We start from the raw sequence: 16293 nt of genomic DNA on the forward strand, positions 1-16293 counted from the left end.
TAAGCAGGTGACCACACCTCTAGGCTTACAGGAGCACCTGGCAGGAGGCGGGACCCACAAGTGTGGTATCTGCACAGCACAGGATATAGAAAAGCTGCCTCCACACTTCAACTGCTGTGAGGACACACAGACTGCATTAGAAATAGTGATAACCTTTAACCAAGAACTTTCATCCTTTAACTCCAGGACCTGGACTTCACACCTACGCTACAAGGGAAGAAACTTTACTCCAGAGACAGTTCTGACAAGCTCGCAACGCCTCCACCTGGCTGGGCTTTCAACTTCTAGCCTGCTCTAAGGTACCACACATCCTGGGGTCTCCAAAGGAGCTCCGCAGGGCCCTGACCTCCTGGAAGGCTGCCTGGGGGAGGGGGCTGAAGCCGGAGCATGCCGGTTCCTGTCTCTAACCAGGCAACTGTGCTTTGGTCTGTTTTACACACGAGAGTTCTGGACAAGATTTCTCTTGAGCCAAATACTTTGCTACTTAAGTCAAGAATTGGAAAGCACTGTTGCATCTGCGTTCCCTGGGAACCCCTTCACTCCGGACAGCCCGAGCAGTGCTTGGACAGGACACAGGTGGGGGTGCATGCTGCGGACAGTGACTCCCGTAGCTGGCCCCAGCACACAGTCTGGGATGGCTGCATTGCTCACCTCCTGCACTCCTCACTGCTTTGGGGCCAGACTGGGGCTAGGTCAGGCCTTGCTGGGCCTCCACCATTGTAACTGACAACCAGGGATCTCCTGCAGCGAAGGGAAATCCTGAGAAGGGGAGGAGGAGGTGAGGGAGCAGAGTTAAGGAGGGGCTGCCTTGCACATCCCCGCTCCTTGGCACGCTGGGGTGACCGGCAACTGCCAGACTTCCAACAGAGCCTGCTTTCTGGGCTTCTCCAGCATGAGGTTGCAGACTGACCTCAGGGCTTACTGAGATGGGCTGGGGCTCCACTCAGCTCGGAGGGGCCTAGAATCTGCATCTCGCCTGGTGCAAGGCTGATGCAGAGCCCCTAGCTGCTTTCTGCTGCTCTGGTGGCATCCAGGAAGACTGGAGCGCCTGGGCTCCACACCTCCACACCCTGCAGTGAAGCCAAGGATTCTGCCAGTGGCACCCATGGGAGGCAGCTCGAGGGCCCTGCGGGGCATGGCTGTGGCTGTGCTGTCCTCAGAGCGCCCAGTGGCCTACCCTGGCGGATGCTAGATCCTAAATGCTGGGTGAGCAAATGTGGGGACCGCCAGTGTGCCGGGGACATGTGAAACCACAGGACTACCTCAGAGGGAAGTGCTGACAAATATGGTAAGTACAGTGTTACTTTTACACTGAAACAGTTACTTTACAGGAAATGAAGCAAATCCATATAAGGTGTTGTGATGTAAACAACATCGAGCTTCCCTGCTTGAGGGTACTCCACAGCACAGGACATCCCCGAGAGTCCTGCATGTCTGACAGACAGGCAGGCAGGCCTGTACCAGAGCCCCCTGGAGCTGGGCCAGCAGGACAGCTGAGTCCTGGGACCTGGGACCTGGAGGGCAGGGCACCCTCTGTGACTGCAAAGCAGGCTGGTAGAGGTGGGAGAACTGCCTTGCAGGGAAAAGGTTTCGAGAAGCAGGGTGGCCCACAGTAGAGTGACTTAGCTCTCAAAGGCCCCATGCCCTGGATCCCAGGAGTAGCTCCGAGGACCTTGCTCTAAGGTTAAGCTCAGGCGAATGACAGCTCTGTACACATAAAACTTCCTCAAGTTATTGCCTTTCATGGCAAAAGCCCTGGAAGACACTGTAATGCCCGCAAACAGGGACGCTGCTCCTTACAGTGCTCCTTACCTGAGGGAGCAGCAGAGTGCACCTGGCGAAGTGGCCTTACTGACCAGGAAAGACGGAAGATAGCGGCTAGATAGCCACGTCCCATGGGGCCTTAGACACGGGCCTTTCGAAGTGCCCACATCCACAGGGAAAGGACTTTCTGCTGTGACACCAATCTTCCTCTACTGGCTGTACATGATTTGAATCTCCCTGAAACTGTAACAGTATTTCCAGCAGGTGGGAAATCATGGTAGAAATTCAATGTTCTCAGAACCACAGAGACACTAAAACAGTGTTACATATGAAAACTGCGTACAACATGGCGAGGGCGCATGAGAAGGACAGGCACACACGCTGTGTCTGCAGTTGTGTGGGTCGAGCTGGAACAGCGTCAAGAAGAAACCCCACCAGATAAGGGAGCCAGCGGCAGGGGCTTCTCTGGTCTTTCCGTATTCTCTTATGGTATAATCATGCCCTCCCCTCAGGCAGGTTGAAAAGACAAAGAAAAGCCAGGCCAGTAGGGCTCCAGCTTTGCACGAGCAACGCCACCCTCCAGGGCAGCCCGGCAGTGGAGCCACAGTGCCCCCGCGTGGCCGCGGCAGGGGAGGACCGTGGCCACCATGGCTGCTTCCGGAAGGCCTGAGCTTGGGGGTGGTGCGGGCAGAGCTGGGCGGCCGGGGCTGCTCCATCTGCTCCATGTGCAGGGGCACATGGCGGACAGAGATGTGTGCAAATCATCAGTTTCCTGTGAAGAACAGAGTGTCCACAGGGCTACCCAGGGCCACAGGGCCCCATCGCTGCCCTCGATGTCAACATCTGTGAACAGGGGACAATCCTAGGACCCTGACCACCACCCACACTATCAAAAAACTACACTATGGGTGACCTCAAGTCCTGGTTCGGCCTGTGGGCTGCATGAACGTGAACACACAACCTGACTCTCAACTTCAGTTCCTGAAGTTCACAGAAAACAGAGCTGATGTCAGCACGGCCTTCTACAGCACTGGGTCTCGCACTGTGCCCACACAGATCCTGAAAGCCATTTCCTGCATTGTGACCTCTTCACAAAGTCAGGGAGAACCGGAACTATCAGAGTATAACACACTCAGTTAAGGTTTGTGTGAGTTCTTGAAAGCTTCTGTCTCCGTTTTACATGCAGTGTGTCCACATGCAAGCCCTGGTCATGACACACAATATTATTTTTACTCTGAGACATAGCAACAAAGTTTCAGAAAAGCAATCTCAAGAGTAGATGGAGCTAAGGCAAGCAAATGCTAACTAGCTCAGTTCTTGGCATTTAACAAGCTCTCAAAATGCTACTTATTATTCCCGACAAAGGTGATAATACAAGACTCCTGGCAGTGGGGAGCTTTCCTGCAGTCAGAGCCAAACCCCCTGCAGTACAGAGCTGGGGCCACAGTGTCCCAGACCCGCTGACACATCCCCCACACGCTGGTACTGGAGTCGGAAGGAAATACAAGGCAGCACTTGCCAACCCCAAAGAGCATTTTCCTACCCAAAAAAGGAGCCGCTTTGCTAAGCATGTCCTTTAGCCAAAGGCTGGCACTAACCATCCAAGTCCATCTCAGTTCGGCCCTCCTTGTGGTTACTCAAGACAACAGTGAGCATGAGTTCAAACAAGGCCTTATCCTCACCAAAACAAAGCCCAGAAAGGGGCAGCGCTGGCCAGGCTGGGAAGGAGCTCTCACCAGCTTGTCCCCGCATCACTGTCATCCTTGCTGCCTGTTCCTTGGGACTCTGATCCCCTCCAGCACCAGGCCAGCTGGGGGCCACTGGGACAGTGACTCTGGCATCTGCTGTGGCCCCGATGTGAATCCTCATCCCCTCTACACCGATCTCAGTCCCTGCAGCTCCCCACTTACACTCCTCCAAGGAGCCTCACTCTGCAGGTCATTTAAGCGGAACTTGCCTCTGTCTGACTTCTCACAGGCTCGAGCTCCTTTCTGGGGCCCAATCTACAGGACAGGCCTCCTTCCGCTGCAAACTGAGGGCCCCAGTAAATCCCAAGGCCCACTCACAATGACAGGAGGAAGGGCACCATGGTCTGAGTCTGACGCTATACACAGAGGGGCCATGATGCCAGCTAATGTTAACTTCTATGTAACTTATTTACTCTTCCAGGAGAGCTAAGAGGTAGATGCTATCAGAAGCCCATTTTCACTAAATTGAAGAAAAGGGCAAATACCAGGGATGATGGGGGACAATGGCAGAGATCTCCCTGTACCATTCTTACCAGCTGCTAGACCTCACGCAGGGCACCTGGTCTCTGCAGACTTGTTTCTTCAGTCTGTATAATGGGACAGAAACAGCTGCTTACAAGGCAGGGAACTGACGAGACATGCTACATGAACTAGAGAGCACAGTGCCAGCACACAGCAGGTGCTCACAAAACATCAGTTTCACTCTGCTTGGACCAAGAAGACACAGTGAGGGTCCTGGGTGTGGCTGAGTGGCTAGGTGACCCAGGAAAGCCACCGTCATTTGGTTGGGATGTCCTGCCCAAACCTCTCTGCCTGGAATAGACCCTGAAAGCAGGTGTGTAGCTTTCCTGTCTCCTCATCCAGCCTATGTCTCTGTCCCCTCTGCCCCTAGCACCAAGTGGTCCACGCAGCAGGGGCAGAGGGACAGCTTGCTGAAGGGCTGACAGCAGGCGGAGTGCACGTGAAGGGGACTCTGTCCACCAGCCTAGGGATCCCAAAGACATGAGTGACCCCAAGCACGAGCAAAGAGCCAGTCCTGAGCACTGCAGGCCAAGGACCTGTGGCCCAGACCCTGGGACTGGGGAAGCACAGAGGTCTTCCCAGACTCCCAAGGGAGGCATGGAAGCTGTTGCAGTCAAAAGAAGGGACCCTCCTGAGAACAGGAGACTTACCGTAGAATTCCCAGGGGATCCAGCTCCTCCTCCTCCTCCTCCTCCTCCTCCTCCTCTTCCTCGGACTTCTCTCCAGCCTCACTTCTCTGGCCCAGGACGGGCTGACCCACACTAGCCACTTGGTCCTGCTGCTCAAAGAAATCAAACGCCTCCTCACCATCTCCAGTCTGGCTTCCTGTGTCACCCAGGGCAGAAGAATCTCTGCTAGTGAGACCTGCAGCCCCTGGGGATCTGGTGCCTGTGAAGACAGAAAAGAAGGAGCTTCAAACCCCACCCTAGAGGCACAAAGCCACCTCACTACACCCTTGGACCTGAGGCTGGGACCAGACTCTGCCGGAGCCAGAACATTTGAGTCTGGGTGACATGAGGTGACACATCCAGTGTGCACAAAGTGCCCGCCGCAGCCCCTGACCACTGGTGGCACCAGGGAAGCCTGACAAGGTGTAGTCACATGGGAGCTTCAGAGTGCGGTCGAGGCGCTGATTCCTGAGCCGGTCTACAACCACAGGAATGGCCAGGCCCACAACCAATGGAGCAGCGAGCACAGGCCTGGCTAGAACAGGACCAAGTGTGGGGCACAGCAAGGGGCCCTGCTGACCCCTCAACAGAGGAGAACTGCTCCAGACCCGGAGCAGTGAGACTACCTCTGTGAGTGCCCTGCAGCCACGTGGGAGACTCTGGAACAAACTGTGCTCACCCCTTCTCAGAGTGCAGTCCACAGACAGGCATCCGTGATAAGGCAGGACAGACAGGGAGAGCAAGCGTCCAGAAGCTTCCGCAGCAAGCCTGGCATTAGCGCCACTGCTGAGCCTGTGGTGTCTGCCAAGGCACCAGCCTGTGATGGGCTGGGGATGAAAAAGCGATGCTTCCCCCTCAGACAGTCTGAGAAGCGTAGGTTTGGACGCTTTGTTCATCTCTACCCAAATACAGATTGGGAAGTTATGTTTTAAAGCATCTACTTCTTAAAAATATCACTCAGTAGTTAAAAAAAGTAAGAGCATTTTTTAACTCTCACAGGATGTACTAAGTGATAATGACTGCACTGTGTATTCTGTTCTGTTCTTTTATCCGAAGGTGAAAATATTGTTCAAAATCTTGTCACATTTCACATAATAAGCATCTTACATATAATACAAAATCCTGAGAGGAAAGTCACTGTGTATCCATGTTATGGGTGAGGAAACTGAGGCCCAGATTGGCTGGGGAAATTGGACCAGGCTGTTGCACTCTGCATGGCAGACAGGGCAGGGCATCTTGAGCCTTCTGCCAGCTGAGCTTGAGACCCTCATCAGCGTCTGCAGCCCAGGGATAGGGGCAGCAAGGGCTGTGGCCTGGAAGCCAATGGGGCAGGAGAATGTGCACAGGACAGAAAAATGGACACAGGAGGCCCTGGTTTTGTGCCCTTGAACTGTCCTGGCCCCTCAAAGCATTTGCTTGTTTTAGCTCACTGCCAACCCTCACTGTTAAAGTTGGTTTATTTGCTCTGAACGTTCTTTTGGAAAATTCCCTTCTGTCCCATGGAACTGAGTCAGAAAAGAGTTAAATGACTGAAAGCGGGAAGAAGTCAGGGGAGAGAGACTGGTCCCACCAGGGGTGGACTGCTCACCCTGAGGGCTGGGGACACCGCCTGCTGGGGTGGCGGGTGCAGGCTGGCAAGGTGGGGGTGGGGCCCCTCACTGGACCCTCTTGACCACCATCAGCAGGTTACTTCAGGTTACTGTCCCATTGTCAAGGACACCGACGAGAGACGGGCTGGACACTGCCTGGGAAAGCTTGAGGTCACCTCCATTATAGGATATGGAGTGCTGCAGTGCACCCACAGTCCTCTCCGGGCAACAAGGCCAAGAATGAGGTGCCCCAAGACAGGGTCACCAGCCAGGTGTGGAAGCAGAGCTGTTTCTGGTGTCACAGGCCCCAGGGCCAACTGGGAGGAGTGTGTGTGTGTGTGTGTGTGTGTGTGTGTGTGTGTGAGAGTGTGTGTGTGTGAGAGAGAGAGAGAGAGAGAGAGAGAGGGAGGAGGCCAACTGGGAAAGTCCTGGACAACGTCCTGCGTGACACTGTCTGCCATCCTGACAAGTCAGTCCTCCAAGGCCCGATCACATCCTCAGGAGCCAAGTCTCTCACCTACTATCCGGCCCCAGATATCAGTGATGCCCAGCTGCCTGAGCAGGGTGCATTCCTGCCGAGCCAGGGCAGTCAGGCCTGGTTCTGGGCCGGGAGACCTCAGGGACGTGGGACAGAGCCTCAGGTACCTAAGAACTCTAGCAGCTCAGGGCTGCCTGCCAACTGGACATCCTCGGCGACACAGCGCAGAATCTCACTGAACATGGCTCTCCTTTCCCGGATGTCAGAGTCCCCGACAAACAGGACCTTCCTGGGCAGTGGGGGCAGACTGGCTGTTGGGTAACGACTGCTCAGTTTGTGGTAAAACTCCTCTATCTCGCTGTACTTCTTGGAGACCTAGAACGAGAGGAGCATGCGGCTTCCTGAGAAGGTCGGGCAGGGCATGACGTGGCCTCACCCCAACCACCATTCTTTGGGAGTGCGCCGGGGCAAGGTGCCTGCTGCCTTCCACCCGCCTCCCTGCCTCAGGCTGGCCCCTCTAAAGCAACTGAGAGGCTCGGGGGAGAGATGCAATGGTGTGAGACCCAGGTACTGACTCAGGGCTGGGTGAGGCAGTCAGTACAGGGATCCGTCCTGGCCTGCAGGTGACCCCAGATGCCCCTCTGTTCTGGGCTTTCCTCTCAGGAGCAGGGTGATCTCAGTGCCCAAAGACTGTCAGGTCACCTTCAGGCAACCCCGTGAGTCAGCGTGTGTCAGAACAGACCTCTGGATCGTTCATTCTCTCCTGTGAACCACAGGCAGCCTTCTGGTGGGGCCAGTCCTGACAGGCAGCAGGGCCGGACACCACCAAAGCTGCTGCCAGCCTCCCGCAGCATGCCAGGATCTGGGTGAACACAGCCAGGGCTCCTGCCACCACGGTAGGAGTCCTGAGCACCATCTGGGTCCCTTTCTGCTGGTGCAGGGCTTGGCTTTCTGCTGGGCCCCAGACTGGGCAACACCCGGGCAGCCAAGGGCTCGAGTGCTCACTGATGGAGTTCTGCTGCGTGTGTGCTCTGCTGCGTGTGTGCTCTGCCAGGATACCCCGGCACTCCGAGGCTCTCAGTCTGTGTGGGGTGAGTGGCCACAGCACAGTGGGCTTAGACCATCAGTCTGTGGTCTGTACAGGCACCTACCCCATGCCACCGCTTCTGCAGCAGCCACCTGCCCCCTGGCTCCCCACAGCTGAGCTGGTCTCCCTGATGGGTCTAAGAGCGTGGGGGAGAAGGCATGGCCAACTCACACTCACACCCAGGGCCTGGCCTGCACTCTGAGCCCGCCCTGAGCATGCTGGGCACAGCTGGACTGCAGGTACTCTGGCATACACAGGCCCTGGAGGCCTGGTGACCCCTGCATGGTGTCAGATCACAGTACCCCCAGCTTGAAGGTTTTCGGCACCAGGACGTATGGGGGCTCCAGAACCTCCTAAACAGGGAGTCACCTGGGACAGAGCTGCTGTCTGCAGTTGTCGGTGCCCAAACCTGATTCCAAAACTTTGCTGAGAATGGCCTTCCAGGAAAGGCCAGCGATCCTTTCGGGACTGACTGCATCAGGCCCTGACGGGGGTTTAGGGAGCGACCCTGATTCCTGCCAGGAAGGCACAGCAGGCTGCTGTGGGGGCGGAGCGCCCCCTGCTGGCAGGACTGCTCCAGCAAGCCAGGCCACAGGCTCAGAAGTAGGAAGCACCAAGACTGGAGTTCAGCCTGAGCTCCAGCCCGATCCTGGCTACATCCATCAGCATCGGGGCCAGGGCATCTCAGGCAGCTTCCTACCTGCATTAGCAACCGGAAGGGACCAAGGGGGAGACACGAAGCACCGCTGCGCCAAGGCGAGAACTTACACTTATCCGTGGCCCTTGTGTGCCAGGCAGCGGGCAGACAGGTGCTGCCCGTTCCTCCAACTTGTGCGGTGCAGCTTGTGGGGCTGCCCAGCTACACAGGGGGCACCTGGCAACCCTCAAGCAGTGCCCCTTCCTGGGCTGGCTTTACTGCACAGTCTGTGCTGTAAGGTGATTCTTGGTTGTCAGTGGTTGGAAGAACACCCAGGAGACGAGTAGAGCACACTTCGGTGTGTCTGGAGTCAGGAGACTCTCACTGGCCCCTGGGCCCTTCCTTTCTGCCGGTCCAGGGCTTTGCCCCCTTGCTGCCATCTGTGGGCAGATTTACTCTGCCAGGCCCTGCCCCCACGATGTTCCTGCTCGGAGCCTGCGATTGTGGGCCGAGTTGTCTGAAAGCTCTCCTCTTTTAGCCATGCATGTCAGGTGTTTTGTCCTAGCAACACGAAACCAACTAATACAGCCATTAAACACCTTTGTGTAATTTTCCTTAAAGTGTCCTTTTGAGGAGAAGGGGCAAAGTGCTCATTCCTTCAGCTAAATCATGAAACTCCAGAGACTTCAGGCAACTGTGGGCTACTTCCAGATGGCACAGGGCTGAACACTTCTCTCTGCCCTCACAGGTACCCCCACACACAGTGTATGCTTGCACATCACAGGACATGGGCATCGCTGGCGAGGCCAGGGTAGCACTGGTGCGGCTTGTGGGGCTGTCGCAGACATCCTCACCTATGCCCGCGTGTGGCCCAGGGCACAGGCCCGAGCTGGCCCAGCGCTCCTCGAGGGCTCCCAGCCTACCATCCTCGCCATGCACACAGGAGCATCAACCTCAAATCAAATCCTCTCCTTTTCTGATGCTGTCCTTGAAGACACAAGTCTTAGTCGAGTTCCTCACCACTGGGACGAGGCTTACCTAGGCTGTGCTTTCATCCCTGGCTTGGTCCAGGCGTGGTGGACCTGCCCTGCGGAGGACAGCTGCTCACAGAGGGCAGCCAGGAAACAGGGAAGGGAGGAGCACAGAGGGAGAGCCCCTCTTCCAGGCCACGGCCCAAGATGGCCTCTTCCGGCCCCACCTCCTGGCAGCCCCTCCCCAAAGCCTGCCTCTGAGCACCTGCGGCTCTGGGGGACACCTAGACCTACGCTACATGGGTGCATGGGGCTCCTCCCTGGCTCCAGTGAGTCTGTCAGGAGCTGCAAACGGCCCAGAAGAGTGGGGCCACACTCCGCGCAAGGCCGCCCGTAATGATGAGGTGCAGTCACATGAGGAAACGTCACCGCTACCTCAGGCCACTGTCCCGATGCCATGAACGTCCCCTGGAGAAAAGCTGTGCCTCACACTTCTCTTAGGGTTCGTCTCATGTAACAAGCCATCCAAACTGCAATTAATTTTTCCCCTGTTCTGTGGCTGCCAGGAGGCTCAGGACCAACCTGCACTTGAGCCCGCAGCAAGCTGCTCCCTGCTGTCGCACAGGACTCCAGCTCATTCTGCCTTAGCTTGTGTCCTGAGCCTGTCCTTCCTGGCCACGGGGTCCAGGCCCTTTTCACAGGAGGCCAAGAACCTGAAGCCCTCATCACCCAGCGCCTGTGATCCACGGGCCCAGCGCTCTTCCTTCCTGCCTGCCTCTGACTGCTGGCGTCCCCGGGCCTCCTCCTCAGCCTTTCTGCTTCCAAATCTGTTCTCTAGACCACTTCATCCACTCCCAGACTTTTACCATCCCCTCCAAACTGACAGTCTCCAAAACCTGCATCAGTCCACACCCAGTCCTGCGTGTGGGTTCCCGTGTCCACCAGCAGGCAGACGCTCCTCCCTCAGCACCCCCGTAGAGCTGCCTTTCCATCTACACAGAGAGCGCTGCCAACTGTGTGCAGGTTACCTCGTCACTTCCAACCCCTTGCCCACCTCCCTTACTGACTGCAGCCTCCGGCTCCAAGTCTTAACCTGGGGATCACTGCACCGGACACCCAGGCTCCTGCACCCTGACTTCCTCCTTCCGATCCAACCCACGCCCTTCCCCCCAGGCCAATGGGACCACTTCAGGCCCCTGCTTAAAATTCCTACTTGGCTGCAGGACAAACCCAGGCACAACTTGGATCCTGCCTGGCTGCCTTCATCTTCTCCCCACTTCTGCTCAGGATCATGTTCAACTGTTTGGAGTTCCCCATGCCACCTTGCCAGCATCCTCAGGCTGTGCCCTGTGCCCGGGACACCCCTTTTAACACTGCTGAACTCTCAACCTTTGAGGGGTCTCAAGAGTGCTACCCTGGGTGAGTGAGGCACCCACTCCCCACACTCCCAGGCCTATGCTCTCCATCACTGCTTGTATCTCCTCTACTTGGCTCTGCACGTCTATAAGCATCAGCTTGCTCCTGGGCCCCATCATCCGTCAGAGTGTGGCACTCCAGGAGGATGTGACCTACACCCCGAAGGCAGGAGTGTCTGCCCACCTGGGTCTTAGGCACCCTTGCAGCACCCCAGCTACAGGGCCCCGCTCACCAAGAACTGAACGGCATCCTCGGGCTTGTGCTTGGCTGATTTGAAGGCGGCCAGCCGGGTTACCACCAGGATCTGGTATTCCACATGGCCGGAGAGCATCCTGCCCCGCACTTCTTGGTGTTGGGGCACGGACAGGTCAAGGCCGGTATGGACATTCTGGACCTGCCTGCCAAGGAAAAGAAGGCAAAGTTTGGGCTCAAGTCAGCAGGTTCCTCCTGAGGGAACACAGGGGCCCTCAGCTGCTGCTGTGCCTCCCGGAGCACCTCACAAACCCTTGGGCTGCTCAGGGACGGTCTGTGCTTGGCAGGAAACAAAGCAGGACGGGGCCTGTCAGCACAAGCAGCTTGGTGTTTCATCCAAACTGCTGTGTGAGCTCTGCAGAGTTAGTGGGCAGCAGCGGTGTCCTGTGGGCTCCTTGTAGATCAAGGAAGGGGTCAGGTCTGCACAGACAGTGCAGGACCGAGACCTTCCCAGAAGCTGACAGACACCTCTTCCACCTGCCAGACGCAGGGCCGTGCAGCACAGCCAGCCAGCGAGGTAGCAGGAAGAAGGCAGCTTCCTGCTCCGGGCAGTCAGGGCCACCCCTCAGGGGTGTAAGGATGTACCAGCTACCACAGCGCTCAGAGCTGCCATTCATTCCAGACACCAGAAACTTGGGTTCTGCAGACTGCAGGCAGCACAGACGTGACAGCCACTCTCTCTGAAGGGAGAAAGATGCTTCCCACTGCTCCCCTGCTGTAGCCGTGCCGCAGGGCTGTGCAGACAAAAGACATCATGCCCACCACAGGCAGGATGACAGGCTCTTCTCCCCACGGAAGACCCGCGTTGCACTGGCCACTCCTCAGGACAGTGAGGCCCAGGCCAGGCCAGGTCCCTGCAGTCTGAACTGTGGCTGGCCTTGCCTCCTCTCTGGAGCCAGCCCCCAGGCGACCCAATGCTGGGTCCCAGGACTCCTTGCAAACGGCTCTGCATATGCCCACCAAGCACTCGGCCAAACCATGCTCCTGTCAACATACGGGGCAGCCAGCCACGAGGCATCCCATGTGCAGGGTGCCCACCGGTGAGCACACACCCTCATGCAGTGTGAGCAGAGCCCTCGGAAGCCTGGGCAGGTCTGCTGCTGACGCTGTACGACATGAAACACACCAAGGAAGAGCCGCCTTCTGCCTTCTCTCGCCAGCATCCTCCGCCTGAGGCTGGGCATGGACAGGCGTGAGTGTGACAGTGCTACCGTCACGAGGGCAGGAGGGAAGAGCGAGGCTGGAGGCTAGGGTGGCTGGGACACTTCCACCTCCTCCCTTAGCCCTACAAAGGGCCCCCAGAAGCACCCGCAACACAGGGGAGTAGTCCCCAGGGGAGTGGCTGGCCCCAGGTCCCGGGGTCAGGCAGGGCGGGCTCAATCCCAGACAGCCACACCAGGGCCCAGGTGGCTGCTAAAGAAACGAGGCACCTCTACTCCTTTCTCTTTTTCTCTCCCTCCTTTCTTTTTTTTTTTGTTTTCCTTCTTCCCTCTCTCCATCCTGAGGATTGAATCCAGGGCCTTCACACTGAGCTACATCTCCAGCCTTTTTGACTTTCACACAGGGTCTCACTAAGTCACTATGCTACTCACGCTGAGCTTGAACTTGCAGTCCTCTTGCCCCAGCCTCCCAGAGTGCTGAGATTACAGGCCTGATTTACCATACCTGACGAAGGCGCCTTTTCTGCAGGACCATTATGAAAGTGAAGTACAGCGGAGAGCCTCAGGCCCCCTCCTCACCTGGACCACCTGAAGCCCCAGGGGCCCTGTTCCGACAAGTGTCCCACATCCCACTGCGTTGGAGGCTATCTGTATGTGGGGTACCACTGTGCCCCGTCCCTGTCCCTCCCTGTGTGTCTGCCAAGGTCCCGCTCGACTGACCTCTCCCCTGGGGCTGAGACGGCTGAGGGAGGAAGCCCAGTTCTCACTCTGCCTCTTCGGCCACTGTGCCGGGTATCTCAGCCTGCCTGGCACAATCATGCTGCCCAGTTCCACCTGAAGCTCATGGCCACTGACCTAAAGCCCTCGCTGTGGTCTGGCCACCCTACTTCACACCCCTGGACCCACACTAGTGCACGCCCAACACACACCAAGTCAGAAACCGGGTGGGCAAGCAATGTGCCTTCCAAGAAGCCCAGTGTGACTCTGTGGCCTGGGCCTGGGTCTCTGGCTCCGAGCCCAAGGCCCCTGGAACTTAGGTAACAGGCCAGACAGGAAATACTCGGGGCTCTGTGGGACACTGGATCTCAGCTGCAGCTGCTCCACTCTGCCTCTGGGGGGAACCCACTCTACCTACACAATGAGTGGCTTCTTGTAGCAAGGGGCATACAGCAAGTACTGGGCAGGATAGGCACACACATCATATACCCACCTGTGTCCTACACCAAGCTGCTCAAATTCACCCTGCGGCCAAGTCCCCGGATCTTGTCACATACAGATCCTACGCCAAGGCTCTAGCATGGCACTAGGCTGCTCCAGAGACCAGCTGCTGAGTAGAGCAGAGCCCAAACCGCCCCTCTCTGCAACCCCAGCATCAGCTCTTCCCCGACGACTCTGCTTTTTATCCACCGAGGCAGTGAAGCAAGCAGAACAGCTGGGCTTCTGGCATGTCTGTCAATGGGCCTGCACCCTGCCTCCTCCTGGTCCCCTCCTGTGGTTTTGGCCGATGCCTAACGCCAGCCCCTCACCTCCTGGGGACGGTGCTTCCGCCATGTCTCCCAATCCCTCGCTGCTGATCCTTCCCGTGGCAGGCAACCTGGTCCTGCCTGCTCCTGTCAGGAAAGCTGTCTGAGCCCATCTCCACCTCACTCCGCTCTCCCTACCCGGCAGAGCTCAGAAGAGTGGCAGTATGCGGGCACTCCCCTCTACAGCCCTGAGCTCCCTCCAGCTGGACTCCAGTCCTCATGATGTCACCGAGCAGCCCTGGCCTGGGTCACTCACGACCCCCACGGTGTGACACCCAGAGGTTAGCTCCTGTGTCCTCTCCACAGCTCCCCCTCAGCACCCTCTTTAGCCCTGCTTCTTCTCCCAGCCCTGCCCAGGCACGCGAGCTTGCTCAGGTCCAAGGCCTCACAGACCATTCCTGGAAAGCAGCTCCCGACTCCAGCCTTCAGTCCCTGGTCTCCCCTCAGGGCCGTCCTCCTTGCACACACCTGCCCCGCAGCATCTGGCGGTCAATAAGCCCCTGAAAATTCACTGGCCAGCACCCATGCAGCATCCCAGAACTAGAGCCCAGCCACCACTCTCCACGCCTTTTTCCTCACGTCCCACACCTCACCACCAGCAAACCCCAAAGTCCAATCTCCGAAGCACGTCCCAGCACCTAAGCACCTCTCAGCCCGCATGTCCCCTCCGCCAGTCTCCTCACTCCGTGTGGACTCTCCCTGCGCCCACAGAGCCCTCTGCTCCGCCAAAGCCACGTCACACTGCAGCCAGGGGATTTCTGCGACACTGTTCAGCTCATGCAGCCACCGTGCTCCTGTAGTCCATCCCACTCAGCGTGAAACCACACAGCCTTACCACGTCCACAGGGCCCTCCTGGCCCCGGCCCGGGCCACCTTTCCACTCCATCAGCTGACCCGCCCCCTGTCCTTCCCCTCCTGGTGGCCTGAGGACACCAGCTCCTGCTATCTCTGCCCGGGACACAGCTTTTTAGTATTTCTTTTCCAGGGCCCTCTCTCTCGGGGAGATTATTGGAGACCCACCCAGCAGCCAACCTATCAGAATGATGCTCTCCCGCACTAGGTAAAATAGCACTCACAAATATCACTCTGCCCCCTACAATCTATTTTCCTTCCCTGGCACTTGTCAACACTGGCATATTCTTAATTCACCTAAAGCTCCGGGAGTGGGTCCTTGTTTTGCTCCCCACTGCCTTTGGTACCAGCCCAGAGCAGGTCCTCCATAAACACATGCCAGCTGAAGGGACGCAGGGACACAGGCGGAGCAGGGGGGCTGCTCGGCCAAGGCATCTGTACACAGCCTGCAGGCAAGTGTCCCGGGTCTGTGCCAGCCAGCAGGGAGGGCGGTAGGGGTGGGGTCCCCCAGCCTGACCACGGCAGGAGATGGAAGCCAGCGGCACCCAGGGCACACCCCGCGGGCGCTGCTGTGCGAGCTCACACCTGCCAAGCCGGCTCACTCTGCGGCACAGCGGGCAGCCTCGGAAACAGGGAGTCTACTGGTGACAAGGAGCTTTTACCAGCGGGGCGGATCTGACCCGCAGCCTCGCGCTGCCACACTCCGCAGAGGACTCCGGCGCTTCTGACCCAGGGTTTCCGTGAAGAGTTAATTTTTCTACACCCGGAGCCACAAGAAATTCGGAGTACAGGTGGAAGATTTTGAAGGGGCTTGGGGGCGGGAGGAGGGGTACAGCGCGCCGTGTCCCTCCCCTCTCTCCAGGGCCCTCCAGGGCCGGCTGGCCAGGCCTCCCGGGTGACTGCGCCGCATCCTCTGCCACGCCTCCACTCCTTTGCTGCAACTTACTTTTCCGGTACCGGGAAGTGCACCCCGGCCCTTTGCTCCCGGTACATCTTCGCCCCCACCTCTTCTAAAATTGTGAGACCAAGTCTCAAAAGTCACCCAGGTTGGGCTCAAACTTTTGACCGTCCTGCCTGGCGCTGGGGTACGGGCATGCAGCCCCACGCCCAGCCGTCCCGCTTACCCCACTGCGAACTCTCGCCCGGCGGCGCCGGACCTCGCTCCGCCCGCCCGCGCCCCGCCCCCAGACAGCACCTGAGGCCCGGCCTGCGCGCGGAGGGGCGGACCTTGGTCCCCGCCAGCTGACCGCGAGCTGCAGGCGGACACGGAGTCGCCCAGGCCCAGGCCCAGGCCCAGGCCCAGGCCCAGGCCCAGGCCTCTGCTGGGCCTTGGGTGAGGTCGGCGCCCTCCAGGGCCTCAGTTTCCCCATCTGTACACGGGGCCACCGGACGGCGCCACCTCTCCGCGGGGGCGGGGGGACAGCGGGACCCGGACCGGGACCCGGACCGGGACCAGGACCGGAACCGGGACCGTGCCAGGGCGCACCCCGCGCCCCAGACCCGTGCGCAGGCGCGGCCAGATGGTCCGGGCTCACCTGGAGGTGACGAGCACTACCGGGGCCTGCATGGCGGAGGCGCGCGGTCACGAGACCCGTGGCGCCGGCGTCGTCGTCCCCGCCCCGGCTC

General features: G+C 58.3%; 1 protein-coding gene across 5 annotated transcripts in view; it reads right to left on the bottom strand.

Moving 5' to 3' along the window:
• The window catches only part of Hs1bp3 (HCLS1 binding protein 3), a 28022-nt gene extending 11737 nt beyond the window's left edge, over positions 1-16285 (bottom strand). The window contains exons 1-5 of one of the 5 annotated variants that reach the window (XR_001236990.1): positions 15614-15856; positions 11113-11278; positions 6937-7144; positions 5382-5600; positions 4685-4922 (exon numbers count right to left, since the gene is read on the bottom strand). Coding sequence is in view for 4 of the 5 variants with exons in the window: in XM_005400354.2 (XP_005400411.2) it covers positions 4685-4922; positions 5382-5600; positions 6937-7144; positions 11113-11278; positions 15614-15660 (878 nt within the window). In the remaining variant the exon portion in view is untranslated. Of the gene's footprint in view, positions 1-4684; positions 4923-5381; positions 5601-6936; positions 7145-11112; positions 11279-15613; positions 15857-16202 lie in introns of those variants that run through there. The other 4 variants (XM_013522655.1, XM_005400354.2, XM_005400353.1 and 1 more) reach the window with 4 other exon arrangements.
• Positions 16286-16293: the final 8 nt, after the last annotated feature.

Source organism: Chinchilla lanigera, unplaced genomic scaffold, assembly GCF_000276665.1.
Source record: "Chinchilla lanigera isolate Chin_1 unplaced genomic scaffold, ChiLan1.0 scaffold00068, whole genome shotgun sequence".
NCBI lineage: Eukaryota > Metazoa > Chordata > Mammalia > Rodentia > Chinchillidae > Chinchilla > Chinchilla lanigera.